This window comes from Temnothorax longispinosus, chromosome 10 (genome assembly GCF_030848805.1).
Source record: "Temnothorax longispinosus isolate EJ_2023e chromosome 10, Tlon_JGU_v1, whole genome shotgun sequence".
In the NCBI taxonomy this organism is placed as follows: Eukaryota; Metazoa; Arthropoda; class Insecta; order Hymenoptera; family Formicidae; genus Temnothorax; species Temnothorax longispinosus.
In genome coordinates, this window is record NC_092367.1 from 17,245,831 (window position 1) to 17,265,418 (window position 19,588).

At 37.2% G+C, this 19,588-nt stretch overlaps 1 protein-coding gene across 1 annotated transcript in view; it reads left to right on the forward strand.

Moving 5' to 3' along the window:
* The window catches only part of LOC139821211 (uncharacterized), a 63,130-nt gene extending 53,565 nt beyond the window's left edge, over positions 1-9,565 (forward strand). Inside the window, exon 3 of the mRNA XM_071792117.1 lies at positions 3,176-9,565. Within this exon, the coding sequence (XP_071648218.1) occupies positions 3,176-3,504 (329 nt within the window). The 3' untranslated portion in view covers positions 3,505-9,565. The remainder of the gene's footprint in view (positions 1-3,175) is intronic.
* The last annotated feature ends 10,023 nt before the right edge of the window (positions 9,566-19,588 follow it).

Genomic DNA, 19,588 nt, shown 5'->3' on the forward strand with positions numbered 1-19,588 from the left:
CCCTTTTCTTAAAAGTTACGCTAGAGATGAGAAGGTGCATACGTAAAAGTGCTATAATCCAGATAAGATTGCAAAGATTAAAATTTAATTCAATTTAAACAAAATAAAATTTAATTGAAATTAATTTAATTTTTTTTTAATATTCCTTTACTGAAACTTAATCGAGAACTACAAACATTTGCAGTAAACGTTATAATATTGCGATAAGGGGGAGAGAAAAAGACGGAGGGAGAGGAATGTAATTATTAGGCTAATCGCTTAATTGGTTTGCTTGTTAATATACGATTGCTCATTTATCGGAAGGTGTACCGTTTAGCTGTTAATTTATAATTGTTTACATGCGCGTGGAGAGAAGTAAATTGCAATCCATCGCTCAACTGCTCAATTTAGAGCAGCGATATACATAATAGTTAGCAAAATGTAATGATAGTGTCGCGCTAGGGAACGAATTTGAATACTGATCAGGACAATGTATATCGACTGAAGCGATTACGGCGATGACATTGCCGGCATATACGCGGCATATGCAATTAGTTGTGCGCGTTGCAATTACCATGTCGTTTTAATAATAATTCGTGACTTTAACGCGATTGGGAAGGACGCGCCGCGAGTAAGTAAACATCTAATTGCTATCACGATGTATATAATTATGAGTATCGCGACGCGCTTTCAATTTCGTTGCCTGCGCGCTATTCACGTCGCTTTGCTTATAATAGCCGGAACAATCCAGTCGCAGTAAATGTCAATCGCAACCGTTTCAGTGAGTCGTCATTTTAATGAATTGTCAGGGTATGGCAATGTTTTGCGGCAATGATCGATATGTCGCATATCTACGTGAACCGACGTCGTTGTTTAACGACGTTTTGGTCAACTTCAATTACGAGTGACGAGTGTAAAATATTGTATATATATATATATATATATTTTTTTTTTTTTGAGAAGCGTAAGAATATAAGAATATAAGCAAATTGGAAAGTCGCGTAACATGACAAGATTTTTTCGACATTTTTATTTTAAAAATGTTTTCGAATTATCAAATATTTATAAAAATCACATTACAAATTAAAACGATAGCTCTCTCAGAAGTAGATCGGTCACTCCTCTCTGTACATAAGTTTAGTTGGAAACGTAACGGGTGCTTCTAAATGCCGGTATTAAAGTGGTATCTCCAGAGTGAAATATTTCCGACATCGCGCGATGATCCTGCGAAATGTGGAATGCATGTGCATCGTTTATGGTCGTTGCACATTGCGCATATAGATTGTACACGTGCTTGCCGTCTCGTCTCCGTATATTTCCCTTCATAACGTTAAGTGCGTTCTCAACTACGTAATGAGCCGTAATATTGCGTATTTCCATTTCGCAACCGTGTATTTCGCGTCGTCACGAATGATCATCGAATCCGTCTGAACTGCGCCAACAATTGAGATCGTAATCAAATCATTATAACAAGATCATAATTCTGATTATAAGTATTGTATTCGCAAATGGCCCAATTAACTTGATTAAATTCTAAAATATCCGTTAACTGCAGGACATGAAGAATAATGCGTGATAAAAACGTGACTCTGAATTTTTTGCGAAACGATGAAAGTATCGCTTACATAAAGTAAATGGTAACATTTATAGGTGTGTGAGACACCAACCGCGGTTTATCCCGGTCAATTCACTTAGATCAAACATTTTTGCAGATTAAACATTGCACAGGTTGGAGTTTATATCTCAGGGTCCGGTGAAGTGGTTGAAACTTACATTTGTCAAAGCCCCGACTTAGTCCATTAAACGTGTTCAGATAAAAGTGCCAAGTCCGTGATAAATGATACTAAATACAATGGTATTGCGCTGCTATTTGTTACTCACTGTGGAAGTTTCTAAAGGAAACACTTTGGTTTCTTTGCAATTTCGTATACTACTCGCATCAGCTTTTTTATTGCTTCGCAATGCTCGTACTCATTACCTGAGCTATTTAATCACTTCCCAAATACTATAAGAAGATTAACTAAGTTTGAAAGCTCATATATATATATATATATATATATATATATATATATATATATATATATAGTATGCCATATATCAATTTTGTACAACACTTTCATATGTGGAGCGTATCACACAAGATCATAATTTTCTTTAAAGCTTGAAAGCATAATAAGTTTTTAATATCGTTGGCATAGTACGGTACACATGCGTGCAGTATATGGAAAAATATTTATGTACCCTATCTTGTTTGAAAAAATTTTATGCGAAGCAAAAAGGCAACATCGTAATGTAGTTTTATCACATTCTGTTTGCGATTCTACTAAATACACTGAATAAACTACCTCGTAGAAATATTTTTCCTTCTATGTAAAATTTTTCCAAAAAAGAGACGAAGTATCCAGATGCTTTTCATATGCACACACGTACAGATTTATGTGTAATATACATGAATTACATTATATGTAGGACTACAGCATTGTAGGTATATAATGTTTTGCCTCTTCGTCGTATCAGTAGAGACAGGAAATTGGAAAGTCAAGCTTTCGCTACTTGCTCGATCCTTCTTTATTGTCGCGCTTTCCTATCTTGACAATATCTTAGATGTCTTTTAAAAAGTGCCCAAAAGCCTCATCTATCATTCTCGCCATTAATACATGCGTGTTAAATTTATCGGATCAACTGAATTACCAGATTTTTTCGGACACATCTCAGAATTCTCGTTTAAAAATCGTTAAGAATATTTATATTATCTTTAGACTCTTTAAATAATCTCCAAATTGGGAGCTTGAATTTCGCCAGTTTTTATCTTTCACGTCACGACAAGTTATTTTCACGTGAAACAAAAATCCGTGAGTACAAAATGACCCTGCTTTTACCCCGTACGGCCCGTACCCTTCTTCCTATTTCACTCAAGAGCATTCCACGTGAAGATAAAACTACTTCATAAAAATAGACTTGTCGTCGACAGACATTTATTTCTGCAGTCGCGACAGTTCCGTTTGTACAAGAGATTCTACTTCGTGCAGCGGACGGAAGCTGACGCGAAAAGCCGGGGCAGGAAATTCGATAGGGAGGCCTCTCTCTCTCTCTCTCTCTCTCTCTCTCTCACCCTCATTCCCTCCTTTCTTTTACCCTCATCTTGCGTATTGCGTCACGTTGCTTCTTTTAACCCGGTTGCTGATTTAATTTGCAGGTACCTTAACGGAGCAGAGATACATGCAGTTCACCGGCAACGTGCACGTAATGAAGGCCGTCGCCTCGGACATGGTGTTGACTTTCTGCTCCCGGAATCCCAACAATCAGCTCTACTCCCTCTTACTGTCACGCGAGCACACTCTGCAGAAAAGCGACAAACGAGGAGTTCACAATCTCCTGGGACGCCGCGGCCTGAAGATCGTCAGCATCCGCGAGACTTGCATGAATGGCGGCGCGAGATCCAGGCGGGGCGCGCTCGATCTCGTCGCCTGGGCGACCCTCGTCGGCCTCCTATCGTCGAGCGTTCTCTTCAGATCCTGGCAGTAGTGAAATTAAACGGACGATCGATCGATCTCGAGACGCCCAGATCGCCAGATCGCGCCCCGACTGTGTGTCTCTCCGTCTCAGACTAATTAACGCGATTATGCTAACACTTTGGATGCTGCTGCGCGTGTAATAGAACATTACGCTGGGTTACGGAAATCCGTCGACAGAGCTCGACGTTACGTTAGTTACGCATCGTAACTTTCTGTATACCTTAAGTTCTCATGGAAGAATTTTTAATTACAGAACCAATATCTTTTTGTAAATTTATACTATTTATATTCACTACATTATTATAAACTGTTTTAATTAACAACTTTTACAAATAATATTAAATTAAAAAACCAGTATTTTCTACGCGGTTATACAAAATAAAATATGATCGTTACACACGTTAATATTAATAAAACGTGTTCAAGAGAGTAATTAAAAAAATTTTTAACTAAAATTAAATTTCGCACAAGGCAATTAATAAAACTCTATTCTATTATTCTTTTTTTATCCGAGCACCTCTCTAGCGTGTATTAATCGATACACGAACTAATTTTAAACGAAACGAGGGAGTCGCATCCAAGGGGTTAAAATTATACCGCACGGCGACGGACGCTCGATCATTGACATCGAAGATTTCTTCCGCAATTAACTTAACGCCATCGTGGATACTCGATCAACATCATGAAGACGGAATTGCGATTTAGATCCGCGGCGTTCCCGGTCTCAGGTAATCGCACAGAAAGAACGAACCGTATCGACGGGATTTGTGATTCGGTTGCTCCGGAGAACGACTTTTAAGGGGATCGGATCGGCAAGACGCGCAGTAAGATCGAGCGTAGGAAAAGCATCGATATCATCTGCGATTCCCACGCGGGAGCTTCTTTTGTCCCTATCCCCTTACGGGTAGATCCCCCGGATCGTCGGCCACTCGAATATTTTTCAACGACGTCCGCCGTCATTTGTTCCTTCGCCGAGAATGAATTACCCATTAGACGATTTTTCTTCCTCCTTATAGTCCCGACAACTCCCGTGGACCCTTGTGGACAGCTCGCTCTTCGCCGTTCCGCACGGTTTTTAATCAAAGGCTCTTTGTAACGAGAGCAAAAAGTTTACCGCAAACAAAGCGCGTGTATCGCGGGGTTCATTTTTTTCCATGGTTTTTTCTCGAGTTATATACCAACGTATTTTTTCTTGCAACGAATTCGCTAAACGAGGTGATTTTGCATCGGCTCTTATTGAAAAGTCTGTTTCAATACTTCTACTTAATGCATTTGTAGCAGTATTAGATAAATAATTATTTTTAAGCTAATTATTTTACTTTTCGTACGTAATATTACTTTTTGCGACGCGGATCCGAGTTTCTACGAGCAGATTCGTCGTGAGAGCCAGGAGAAAAAAAGAGCACTCCCGAAGTTTCAGCAAAGTTGTTAAGATCACTTTGCGTCCGTTGCGAAAATACATGGTCCCCTTTCCTTAATGGCGCAAAACCCAACGAAATCCGTAATAGAAAGAGAGAGAGCAAGAGTGACGGAGCATCAAAATCTCTCGCGCGAGAACCGCGCCGGGGATTTTCCGCAAATACTTTTCCGATAACTGAGGGGCCGCACAACCGTTTGGCGCACCTCTTGGCATCCCTTTGACCACGGCTGAGGGATGTTCGAGCATTCTCTTTCTGTCTCTCTGTTCCCCTCCTCCGATAGTTGTCCATCAGAAAAGTTCTCTCGAATTGCCTTATCGCGGAGAACATCTCGATGCCCGACTCGCATCTCGCCGATAAGAACGCGGATTATGGGGGGAGAAGGGGGAGTGAGAAATGGGAGCGCGGGGCCAAGAGGTGACTGCATTCTTGCGTGTCTCCGTCAAATAGACGAAGAGACAGAGAGAAAGAGGGGAAGAGAGAGGGAGAATGAGGTATGCTCACGACGATTTCGAGTTCCACTGATGCAGCAACCTCATGTAGATTGCAGAACTGGCGGTAATGCCGTTCCGCGAGAAGAAATTCCCCCTGAGATTCGCTCTCGTCTCTTCCGGGGATTTCCGTATACGGGGTGCTCTCAAGAATGAGGCTGACGTTGACCGTGGTGATCGGTCACCGTGACCCAGTCCCGTCTTCAAAAATAGCAATAAGACGGCCGCGGCTTACGATAAAAGTTGCCTATGCAAAGATGTGAGTGACAATTGATCTACTATAACTTTCATTTCTTTTAATTTTTCCTTTCGTGAAAAGTAAATCTCTCTAATAAGAATATTTTAATCTTTCTTTATCATACAATACAAAAAAATTATTGAAACACGGAAAAAAAATGATATTGTATCGCAACAGCATCAGTGTTATTGAGATAAAATTTATTGATACAACATCAATATGAATGAACAAAAAACATCAGATAATTGTTTTAATAATTTAAATATTTGATCCAATAATATCCAATTGAATTAACTACATACGCTTGTAGCAGCCCGTGACGTCGACGTTTAATTAAAGCAACTTCATTTTTTTTCCGTGTACGCTTCAAAAGACTATTTATATTTGTTTCTCTATATACATCTATATATATTGCAATCTCGAGACATAACGTAATAGATTTTTTTCACAGCTGGGATAAGTACTGTATAAATCTAAAAAAGCTCGTGAAGTCTTTTTCAAGACACCCTGTATCACCTAGTTCGGGTCACGTACAACTCGCGAGTGTCGCGACGTCGTCGTCGCGACGTCGGCGTCGTCCTGTTTCGCTCTGCGCCGCATAACGAAATCACCGAAATCTCCGTACTTGCGCCTGGAATTTTCAAACGACTACGCAAATAGATAATCCCCCATTTTTCAAGAGACCGTCGGTAGTTATTGATTTATCAACTTGATTCGAGAGAAACGAGAATCCGCACACCAATCGAGTCTTTTGCGCGATTATCGAATTAATATCCTGTTCGAGGTAAAAAATTAAAAAAAATATATATATAAAGACCATCAGTAGCTTTGACTGTCGAATTTTTATACATCTCTCAATGTTTCTAATGTTTAAAGCGAAAGGAAAGGTGTATCGTTTCGGAATTTCTATACGCGCGTTATCGAAAAGTCGATATCTACGGATATCGCTTGAGACCGGTCCAACGTTGCGCGTATTTACGATAAGTAATTGTAATTTTGGCTAAAGTTCCGAAAAGATTTTTGCTTCAATTACTAATGAATTTGGCGATATCTCTCTCGAAAAAATAATAAGCAGGATTTTTTATAACGATTTATTCGTTTTTATGATGCTAATCTAACTTGTGCAATCTTGAAAATTAAATAAAATTTCAACCAGCAGGTAGATAAATACATACTATTTATTCTTCGTTACGCTAGACTCGAGGCTAGACTTTAAAATAATTCGAGGTAAATACGCTTTTCGGAACTTTGCTCGTAATTTTAAGCAAAAGATCTAAGTGTTCAATTTAAATGAATCAATACGACTGCAAGCCGCATATAAGTGATCATCTTTTTCAGAAAAAAAGTTTAGCCACGATCAGAGTTTTATATTCCCTAAAATAATGGATGCTATTATGTTCGATTAGTTGAATCGCCGTTTTCTTTCTGCACCCTTCAAACGTTTTACAGAATAAAATACTGCTCGCGGTTAACTCTCGAAAAAAATCTTTATGCGGTTTCCAATCGCATCGATGCAAATAATCACGTCGTATGATTCGTGTCTCTGAAGAAAAAAAAATAACGAACTGATCGTCGTTCTTTCATATGAACTCGAGACACGATAGACAGAAATGCATGTCGTACATGTTGCCGGATGTTAGTGAATGTAAAATGACAATAGGTGTCAGCGGTCAAGCTGATTCTGCGAGGATGGATAGGTGTAGCGAATTGTCGAATGTTTAAAGTCTAAACTATCGAACCAAACTATCGTGTGAAGGAGGATATCGATGTACCGTGACAATTTCACATTCAATCTGCAATTCTCGAATGTTTTCTCTACAGTCGTCTACGATTAAGAACGTCAGTTATCCGATAAGCTACGAACGTAATTAAAATACGTATTTCTCAGTTTTCCTTGCGTACGACACAAATTTTATTGTTAACACTTAAGTTTCATTACTTTCTCGATTTACTAAATTGATATATACAATCGTAGAATTATATGAATTATGTGTGTAAGGAAAATAATAGTTTAATCCAGCTGCGAATAATAACTGAACCAGCGTGAGATAATTATTTCGCTTTGAAACATAAAGTGCTACTCGAAAATACAATAATTATATTTATTATTTTGTTAATTGTTTTACATATAACTCTATAAAGTAAATTTATTACTGATTATCGGGATGCCGTTATTACTAGAAAGTCTATTATAAAATAACGTAGTTGTTAAAATAATCATATTTATATATAGATATAATAATGCCGTAAAGATATGATACACCTATAATAATTATCGATCAATTAATATCAAGATGCAAAGTGATTGTGATTAATGACGAATTAAATTGATTAAATTGAAACATTATTAGTAACGATTACGCGAATACATTCCTTAAAGGCTGATGCGCTTGATAAGTCTCATTTAGCTAGCTGCAAAATTGTCAAAAATACATCCGAAAAATAATTTAATTGATGACAATTAAATACAAAAATACCAACCTTGATAATTTGTATTCTTTATTTAAAACAATGTCGGACAATTCGCGGATGCATTAAAAATATAATGACGAAAATAAGAGTGTAAAATAATCATCTATAAACGTCCGTCTTTCGATGTAAACAGACATTTAAAAAGAGTTGCGGACGCGCGTGAGAAAATTATCATTAGGGCCGACGCCGCGCTGATTGCTGTAAATTAATATCGATTGTGCAATAACGTCGCGGCGGCGTGTTGCAAGGGGGCGAGTAAACAATTAAAGCTCACGATGGGACGCGATTAAGGCCTGGTGGAGCTCGATAGCTCGGGAAGGAAGGCCCGGCTTATCGATCCCCGTGCTCGAGAGCGGTCCGAGAGTTACCGTTGTTTCCGTAACGTAACGTCGCTCCGTTATGCAGAATTTACGAGGCCGCGGCGGCGTTAACCACGCGAGAGCCGTGCCATCAATTTTTATCACACTCACTTCCGAATTAAGCTTAAACACGATATTTCTTTCCGAGCATACGGCGGATTTATATCGGACGATTACACGGGAATCCCATAATTCCCGTTACGACCCTACCGCGTATTTCTCACATCCGCGCGCGCTGGCTGTCATTACCTTTTTCAATATCTCTTCATTTATTGAAGGATTATTGCCCGACGCCTCGGCTCCGGATTCGTCTCTCGTAGCTCGAGATCCGAATCTCGAGACTGGACGACGATTCAACGCGTGAGTTTTCGCCCGGAATTTATTGCTTAATCACGTTCGTTGGGGCAATCAAATTTTAGCGTTCCCAGCATCGCTTATGAACAAATCTAACTGGGATTATTAATTTATCTTCTTTTCGTCAGAATATTCAAAGGGCTAATGCGTCACGCTTATAGCGATGGGCATTTAATTTTCAACAATTTTCCATTGGATAATATTAAAAGTGAATTCAAGATTTTTATCACATATTTAAAACAATTGAAGACGCTCGTTAGTCCATCGCTCTACAATTACCATTAATTAAATCAATTGATATGTTATGCGAAAGAGACGTGATGAAATAATAAAAATATATGAAATCGTGACATCTATTGCGAAGATGTAGTCTTTATATATCTTGACTTCGAGTTAAGACAAGATATTCGTGATATCGATCGTGAAAACTGCCCACAATCATCGCTAATTCGCGTTCTCGCGATAATTTTAAGTGTAATAGGGGGGACATATTAGAGAGCTCGTTATTGAATTATTGTATACTCGACGCAATGGTCGCGCGGGAACGCGCGATGTTATGTTTAAAATGCTCTAGAGTCTTTATTTATTGTACAAAACGCTGGATATTATAGATATATATATATATACATATAAGTATACGTTTAAGTTATACATATACGATCTATAGTACCTAATAGGATGTAATCGTATGCTTATTATGTGTATAAATATGAAACAATAAAAAACTACTTCGACGTTTCACGCATCTTTATACATTACCTTTCCCATCTCTTTTTATATTTCTCCTTTCGATGTAATAATAGTTGTATATCTAGGAAGCGAGATACTCTGGACGGGAGGATGTGCTTTCTTCTTACGATATTAATTTACGAAAGTCTCGTCTTACAGCGTAGCGTAGATGTTACGACGCCGTACGTCGAAAGAGACGAGAGCAACTTTAATGCTGCAGCCGGCAATATAATGCATTCTAACGTAACGTGTTACGTCACGTAACTCTGTTCTACAAAATGCAACAGAAAGTTTCGGAACTTACTCTTCGCGTAGGGAACAAGCGAGCCGAGCCGAGAGAGCGAAAAAGCTTTCTAAGCCGCTCATATATTTGCATCGACGGTGGCCACAGGGTGAAGCGGAAGTTCTACCATCGACGGTAACCAGACGGCAAATATCGTAAATGTCAGACACCGGGAAGATATTGCGCGATTTATCAAAACATCGGCATTCTCTCTCGATACGCGTTCTATATTTATCCGTACGTACGCTTCTTTATTTCTCATGATCTCTTTACGGAAAATTAAATTGCATCAGTTATGATTTTCTACGTATCGTAATGTATTGTAATGTATTAACTAATCAGAAAAAAATTTTCGTAAAAATATTTCTATTTTAAAGCATTCTCGATTGAATTGACGTTGTTCTTTTTTTCCTTTTTTTGCTAATAAATCCGCAAGACACGTACGCTTTTTTATTTCTCGTAATCTCTATTTTACAGGAAATCGATATTAAATTAGGTCAACTATAATTTTGTATGTATCGTAACGTATTATCGAGTATACTAATTATCAGAAAAAATTTTCGCATAGCAACATCTCCATTTCGAAACATTCTCTATCGAATTGACGTTGTTCTTTCTTTTCTTTTTTGCTGATCGATCCACAAGACGCATACGCTTTTTATTATTTCTCGTAATCTCTATTTTACAGAAAATTGATATTAAATTGTGTCAGCTATAATTTTATACGTATCGTAACATTCGTAACGTATTGCCGAGTAAGTGTTAGCTATCAGAAAAAAATTCTCATACAAATATTTCTATTTCAAAGCATTCTCGATCGAATTGACGTTGTTCTTTAGTCTCTTTTTTTTCTAATAAATCTGTAAGACACGTACGCTTTTTTATTTCTCATAATTTCTATTTTACAGGAAATCGATATTAAATTATGTCAGCTATGATTTTGTATGTATCGTAACATATATAAACTATCAAAAAAATGTTCGTAGCATCTCCATTTCGAAACGCTCTCGATCAAATTGACGTTGTTTTTTCTTTTCCTTTTTTTGTTAATAAATCCGCAAGACACGAGCGCGAAATGCGCGGCAATAAGCTCGTTTATAAAAAATTTTATAAGCAAAACGAATAACATTTGGGAAACAAGCAAGAAGAGAATGTTTTACAATTTTTAATTATCTTACCTGCTATCATTTTTTTACGGTATGCGCGGGGTCACCGCGTTGCGGGGACGATCGCGAAGAAATTTTTACAAATAATACAATTCAACGTTAATTTTCTGTCAAATAGAGATTATAAAAAATAAAGAAGCACACGTATGTACAAATAAATTTGAAACATTTATTAATTATGTGAACGAGTGCCCGTGCCCGTTCTTTAACGAAAGACGGAATATATTCGTCGATATATGTAGATATGCACACTTGAGTTTATTCGCACTCTCGATATTTACACGCTTATTAAAGCAAGCTCGCTCTCTCGTTCGCGTTCGTTCGCGATCGCGACAAGCAAAGTGAGAACGCCAAACACGCGATCGTTCTCTTCAATCAATCGATTATTAATTCCCGTGTTTAACGAAAGATTCATACTATTACTGAAGCGTCTTCCTGCGCGATTAACTAATTCGGAGTAAGAAACGGAGGCAGGGGACAGGAATTTTGGAGGTTATCGTCTCACTGAGACACGCGGGACAACGATTCTATTATGATTTAGCTGTATCTCGCTTCGAGAATAAATTGTTTCTCATGCACAATTTACTCACCGATCACGGAGCACTGCCAGGAGACCCGCCAAATCACAGCCGGGGAGGAGGGTGATACGTACGGCGCCGGCGTCCAGCACGACATTCGGCACTCGGCGTTCGGCGTTCGTCTCGTCCAGCGACGGCATCCCAGTCGACACGAGAAGGAACGGAGTATTCGGCGCACATTCAGCTCGCAACACTCTGCTACCGGATATCTTTTCGTTTACGAGAAAGAGGAATTTACACGATCGACAACGTCTCGCGCTACGTCGATGTGAACGCGTCGCGTATTTACTTGCGCTCCGTCGCGCCGCCGCCGCCGTCACACCACGGCGCAGTCAGGTGAGCCGTCGAACGCGATTGGCTCCTCGCGACTCGAGCCCCCGCTACCCGGCCAATCACGTTCGACCGCTCTGAGTCGCCGGCGAGCGGCCGTGGCATTACTGACGCCGCACTAGCCGCGAAACGATACGTTGAAACTTCGCAACAACGTATATACGTATTCTCGAAATCAGTGCGCGGACGATTGTTTTTGTCGACGACCGACTTTGCCACTCGTTTTTGTCAACGCTCGGCGTACGTTATCTGCGAGAGCCATTCGGTATTCATTTTCCCGACGAATCTCGCACAAGTGAAGTGTTATTCGTGCTCCGCGCGCCCGTCGCCGTGCTCCGTGCTGTGTCGACCGTGTTCTCGTTTCTGCGGTTGGCATCCCTGCTCCCTGAGCTCCCTCGTTCCGCGGGCCGCGGTCTGTGCCTCTGCGGGAATAATCGGCGTGCTAAACATTTCGCAAGCGTATAAAGCGTCCGGCGGAATGGATGTGTCGTGACGTGAATCGCTCGAGGCATCGTGGATCGTCGGAGACGTGGTTGAATGTACGAGAATTGTGACTTATTTCAAGTTTCGTGATACTTGCAGGGGATAATCGGATAATCCCCCCCCCCGCCATGTATGGTTATCAAACGTAGCATTCTCGCGATCGACACTGTCTTGACTGTCTCGCGTCGCACTTTGAACACCGCACGCGTGCCGGTTGTCGTATAATTTATCTCCGATTCTCTCCGAAGGGAGAAAGAGAATCGAGTGTACTGTCGTGATTGAACGGGACGCCCGCGCCGTGATACGTCGCCCGTTCGTGAATATTTGACAATCTCATGTGTTTCGCGCACGTAGATTAACGCCGAGAGTCGCGGTTGTTTCGTCGTAATTAATAATACATTAATAATACAGTTTTACATTCGCGAGATTCACGAGATCGAGATCTGTGCGTGCGGTGTTTAATTTTAATTATATTTTCGATTAATCAACTGCGTGTCTTCTAGGGCTGCGGTTTACTTGACGCTACAAATGCTTTGAAGCATTTTTCTTCTCCTTCTTTCTTCATTGAAAGAAAAGAGAAGAGGAATATGCTTCGAAGCATTTGTAGCGTCAAGTGGACCGCAGCCCTACAGTCACTAGCCGTCCGTTTGACTCGCGTAGTATCGCGCCGACGCGATGCCTTCGAAGATTTCGTCGCCATTCGCACGCAGCGCGGTGAACACGGAACGAATTGGTGCCGCGACTCTTTCTCTCTCTCAAATTTCGAAAGAATCTATATCGGAAAACGTTAAAGTATTTCGGGGAAATGTTATCGAGAGCGGCGCGCGGCCTTGGGGTCGTTTTTTTTGTACGCGGCGCACCTTGTTTACGCGAAATCACCCATGTGTGAACGATTAAGTCGCCGGCAGGCAGATCTGTTTCGTACGTCGTAGGGTCGAGATCTCTCGATCGCTCGTCGCGTACAATTACGGAATTACCTCTCGCGCAATTAACTATTTACGTTGAGTGATTCGCGCGGGTACTTCGCGCGATTTATTACGTTGAGTGATTCGCGGGAATCGAAGCGACGCGGGACGGGAGTGCCGAACTTCGATTGCATCGCGTATTTTCGCACGATTCGTTTGATTTGAATTGATCATTTGATATACAGTAGTCTCGCGAACGTCGCATTCTTACGAATGCGAGGCTGATCTGGAGGTGGAGGAGGATTTTGCGGCCGGAACAGCCTGAAAGAAGGTGGTGAGTGTAATTGATTTTTACGTACTATGTCACTTACGTCCAAAAATTTTCTATCTCTTCTATCTTTACTTAATCGAATCGTTCGTTTGAATGTTTCAGAAAATAACGACGCTGAACGTGACATCGGAGCAGCGAGGGAATCTTGCGTAGCTGACATCCCGAGCAGCCTGAGAGGAGGAGGAGGCCTAGGATAGGCATCGGGCATCGGCATACTAACACTTCTGGTAAGTGTTACTTTTTATTTTTTCTACAGATATTGTAGAATCCCTTTTTTCGTTTATCCTTATTCATTTGTTATGTTAAACCGTGATTCGGAATATAAATTAGTAAAAAGAAATAATTTGAAAAATTTGATTCAAGTTGATTCGAACGTAAAGACCTTTTTCAGAGAAGTAATTTAAAAAAATATTAATCTGAATAACGAATAAGATGTTCAATGCGCGTGACAATTATTTAATCGATTCGATTATTTTTGTTACAGAAAATATCTCCGCGGGAAGGAGCATCTTTGCATCGAGGGAACACTGACATCTCGAGCAGCCTGAGAGGAGGTGGAGGCCTAGGAGAGGCATCAGGCGCCGGCGGAACAACATGCGGTAAATATAATTGGTTTATACATATTGTGTTTTTTGCGGAAGGTTTATCCAACCGATTTTTCAATCGGATGGTTAGTCAAAGAGTAAAAATTAGTAAAGTTATATTTTTTAAATTCTTGTGAAATAAGCTCGTGTTCAATAAATAGAGTATTTTCAAGAAATTACGTCATTTTTTTAAATTAAATTTGTTTAACGAACTAAAATATAGAATTCCATGTTTTATGTTCGGTAATTATTTTTCGAAATACTGACTGTCTTTTTTCTTTCTTGTTCTAATTTAGATTATATATTTGATTGTTACAGAATCATCGTAGCGACGTTGCAGATACAGCTCCGCTGCTGCGCATCGGGGTCGGTGAGTCGATGATAAAAATTTTATAGTTAAATCATTATGACGTGAGATCCAGTAAACGTTATCTTGTAAAACTGAAAAATTTTTTGTAAATATTTTTTTTTAAACTTGATTAATTTCGCGTTAACTTTAACTTAAATAATTGATTTTGAGGAATATAATTATAATAATGAGATGTAGCTATCGAAATTCAAATACTCGAGTGCACAAAATATTCACGTTAGTTTATAATATAAATATTCAATATTGTGCGGGAAATTTATTATCCCTTTCGGATCTTACGTCATAATTTTTTTTCTCACCTTTTTGAGATGATGATATTCTCGATATTCGAAACGATAAATCGAAAAAAATGGGCCTTAGATTTTCTTAGTTCGCGTTTATCAATTGTCACTCATTGTTTTCGCATTTTTATTAAAGTATGCTTATACCACATTTCAAGTAATGTTCCTGTCATTTGTAAAAGTAGTTGAATTTATTTGGATTGTATACGCGTTTAATTAAAAGATTTTTTTCCAAAGTAAGAGCTTTTGACTAATTTACATTCTTTTTGTTTCTAATCGAAGAAATTATCTCGCGTGTAAAGAATAGTATACAGATAATAAGATAATAAGTACAATGCGGATGTAGTAATTCCATAATTAATTAATTTAATTGCTATAAATGGCTCTTCGCGACGCGGTCGTGTTTTGCGCATCGTGACAGAGAGAGCGTAAGATCATTACGCTTATCTGCCAGCTATAATCAGCTGGCAATGGAAGGATTATATTTCCTTTCTATTTCTGGCTTTGCCAGAGACGATTTGGCCAAAAAAGGTATGTGCATGCAGTTAAGGCAATATTTCTTGCATATACATATATATAATCGGAGACGGAAAGGTGACGTCTCCAGTTCAATTTGAATTAACCGAACTTAAAATCTCTTAAACTCTCTTTTAAACACTCTTTTAAACATACACTTCCTTAATCTCGGGTAATCGCGGTCGCGGTCTAATTAATATTGATAATCTAAATAAACTAATAAATGCGGGTAGGTAGGAATGAAGCATTAGGTAAATAGAAATATGGTTAAGTAGGAATATGAACATACAGGAATATGTGTATAGACAGGGAATACATACATAGAGTTAAAAGTCCGGGTAGGTAGGAACATGGAGGGATTATAACTCGAAATGTTAATTATGTAGAATAATTATGTAATAAGTTAAATTTATGTGAATCTTGAGTAGCTACGTATAATATTACATAATATTATTTAATTGTCATTTTACTAATTATGTAATAAATTTTAAATTTATTACATAGTATGTAATTTTATAGACAGTACGTTAAAATTATGTAATATTAAATCATATTACTTAATAATATGTAATATTAATTATAAACAAATTATTATAGTAAAGAATTGTACGAAAAATTGTATTAAAATCGAAATGGGATACCAATACTGGATATATTATACATAATCGACAGAAGACGTACGATAAATATAATACAAAATTTGCTAAATTAGTGTTTAGTAATTATTGCGTTTTTACAATTTTTACAATTTTTACAATTTTTTAGAATATTCAACGAATATTCAATTTTATGCTTTATCCTGAATTTCGCGTTTGAAAGATTATCACTAATTAATTATTATAATTTTCATATAAATGTGAAGACGTGAAGATTCGAATGCTGAATCAACGATCAAATAATAGCTTTTTGCTCGTGAAATTTGACATCTGCCTAAAATTTAATATTATAAAATTACAATTATATTTTTTAAAATTATTACGAAATTCATGACTTAAAATTATCACAATTCGTTATTAATCGGAATACGCAAAATGCAAAACTATATTTTTTGAAGAATTGATTTCATAAATTTTACTTTTATTTCATAAAATATTCTATACTTTGCAATGTTGAAGACCGCATTTTTACGTTCTTGAATGCGATCGTTATCTCAGCTTTTATCACTGTCTCTCGCGTCAGATGGACGTTAAGACGTTCGTACCGGAAGGGAGGCGTAACGATTTTCAACGTGGAGGGTTAATTAGTTCGATGCCCCGTTGAAGATCGAAGACCCAGTTGTAGAACCAGAATTAATCCCTGGTTTTCTTACATCTCGGATCCTTGGTAGCAGTGGTTTCGGCACGAGTAGGTACGCAACATCGATTCGCGAAATTAATTAGAACATATATATTATAAGAGAAGATTTTGTTCTTCTCAATGAAATATTCTTCTATTATCGCTAGTGTTAATCATGTTTCTGTCTTGCTCATAAAAAGACAGTAAAGTTGAGTAAAGTGGATATGGATAAAATAATTGTTTATAAAAGAAAGAAAAAAGGAAAAGAAAAAATAGTAAAACAGAGAGAAAAAAAAGAAAAAAAAAGAAAAAAAAAGAAAAAAAAGAAATGAGTAGATTTAAGGAAAAAAAATTAAAAAAACCAGGATCCAATTATAACACATTTTTGATATAATGTAGTTACAAACGACTATATTTTATTTTTCAATTTTTTGTTTCTCATAAACATGGTTTTTTGAAACCATTTCCAGGGACTAGATTTTACGGTCCCAAATATCAATATTAATTATTGAATGCATACATTTCATGCATTTTGTTATTAAATATACTCGTTTGTAACTGCTCTTCGATAACAATTATTTTATCCATATGTTTTTAAAATAAAATAAATATATATTGTAATGGATATATATTTTAATTATAAGAAAGAAATGTATTTTAATAATGGAAGAATATTATAATAGTGTAAATATATACGGGATGCAATAATTTGAAAAACGATGATCGTCATTACTCGCTGCCGAAATGACCGCTATCGGGAGCAATCCGGAAGATCTGGGATTCATTCCTTCCTGCAGTGGGCCCTTGACGTTCAACGGGTTTGCTTAATTTTCTTTCACATTCTTTTGATTTCATGGGGCTCGACAAAAATTAGGGTATATTGAGCTCACCTTCCATCTTGAGAATCGTTCTTCTTTATATCGGCAACTGACGGACGTATCACCCGGCGGAGGAACTTTGCTCTGATCTCTGATCAAATCGTTGGATCAGTTATCCTTAAACCGATGGTAACGTAATTTTTTTACTTTTTGCGATTTTTTTAGATTTAAAATAAGTAGATTTTAAACAGACTTTAAAATATAGGCAGAAGATAAAGCTTTTTATTTGATCGTTGACTTGCACCTCGAAATATCTCATATTTTTTCTATAATAAGAAAATTTAATAATAAAAAATTGATTGTTTGAAAAATATTTACAATAGTTAAATATCTAAAATAGTGAATTTTTGTATTATTATATTTATTTCGAACATCTTCGTGTAACCTGGCGTTAGGAAAAAAAATGTATGTATTTATAATATAAATATATGTATATAAATATTTCGAAAGCAAATTCTTTATCATATGCTTTACAATTCTGTATATTTTCCACTTTTTTATGCAGATAATAATAAAAAATTATATAAATTGTGATAAATAAATTGTAATTATACATTGATATATATTGTGAAATATAACAATATACGTATAATTACAATTTATTTCTATTACAAGAAAAAACAATAAATAAAAAAAGCACATATTCAAAGAAAAGAGGACCGCCAATTAAAGTTGGCGGGGGTGGTGGAGGGCCTCTACAGGTTGATCTGTTTTTATTAGAAATTTTAATTTTAATTAAATTTCGAAATATATAAAATAACGTTACTTATTTTGCGTGCGTAAAATTACCGTAAAATTTTTCCTTGAAAATTTACTATTAATCCTGTAATAAAAGAAGTGGAAACAATTATCTATATGATACTTTTATATCGGATTTAATTTGGAGGAAAAATAAGAATAAAAATTTTTTTTTAAATTATACGCAGATAGATAGTTTGTTCTGTTTCTCCTTCGAATTCTGTTGCGAATAGTTGTCTAGATAATCGATGATTTAGAAACTTCATAAATTTCACTTGATACTGAATCGTTTCAATTTCTGACTGCACTTTACGCTATCGGTCTTCTGCTAGTTCGTCTATCAATTATTTGCATATATCTGCTACATCCAAGATCTTTCTTCGCAATAGGTACTATTCTTTTCCCGTTTTCGTATTCCTCGCTATTTCGCGCCGTATGAATTTTTTATCAATTTTTTTTAACCGACTACATGCTTTTCTCTCCCGGCTTCCATTCTTCCATTCTTCTGTTGATTCTTTTCCTTTCATCATCAGCAATTCTTCAGCCGTCGCTTTTGCGACCCGGATAGGATCGCGAGAACTCAAAAGAACCGGGCGCATAGAGCGCCAATAGTATTTCCCTATAACAATATTTTAACAAAACTTTCGCATCGTAAACAGCGAACGGCTCTTAATTAGCTCGCTTTCCCTACGATTGGATTTCCAATAGAGCCTCGACTCATCGCTATATATTAATTGACATAATTAATTGTTATAAAATATGAATGTAATTAATCATTACAAAATAGCAATATTTAAACAAATTATATATTCTCCTTCGCCCCTCTTTTATGAGAAAATAGATATTTCGTCCATATTTACTCGACATGATCAAACGGCGTCCGTTGAGTTATTCGTGGACCATGTCGAGTGAACTTCGACATCAATTTTTTCATAAAGGCGGACGAAGGCGGATAAACAACTATATATGTCCAAAAACTAGACACTTTGCCCTATCAAATGGCGCAGAGCTCACCTTAATCCATTTTAATTCACAAACTTTTTTCCTGTTTGAATATTGAAGTAAGAACTTTTTAATAGTCGAATATGTCGTGTATATTTATTAATATATAATAGTACTCAAATGACATAAAACTAAAATAAATATGTGTTTTGAAGCCTAATAAATAAGTTCTGATAGGCATTTAACTCATATTCGCGGTTATGCTTTCAGCGGAGACTTTAGAAAGTAACCTATCGAATTATACTAGAATTTCAGTATTCACGAAAATGTCATACTTTATCAGATCATTTTGAGGAAAGAACAAAGGATAAAA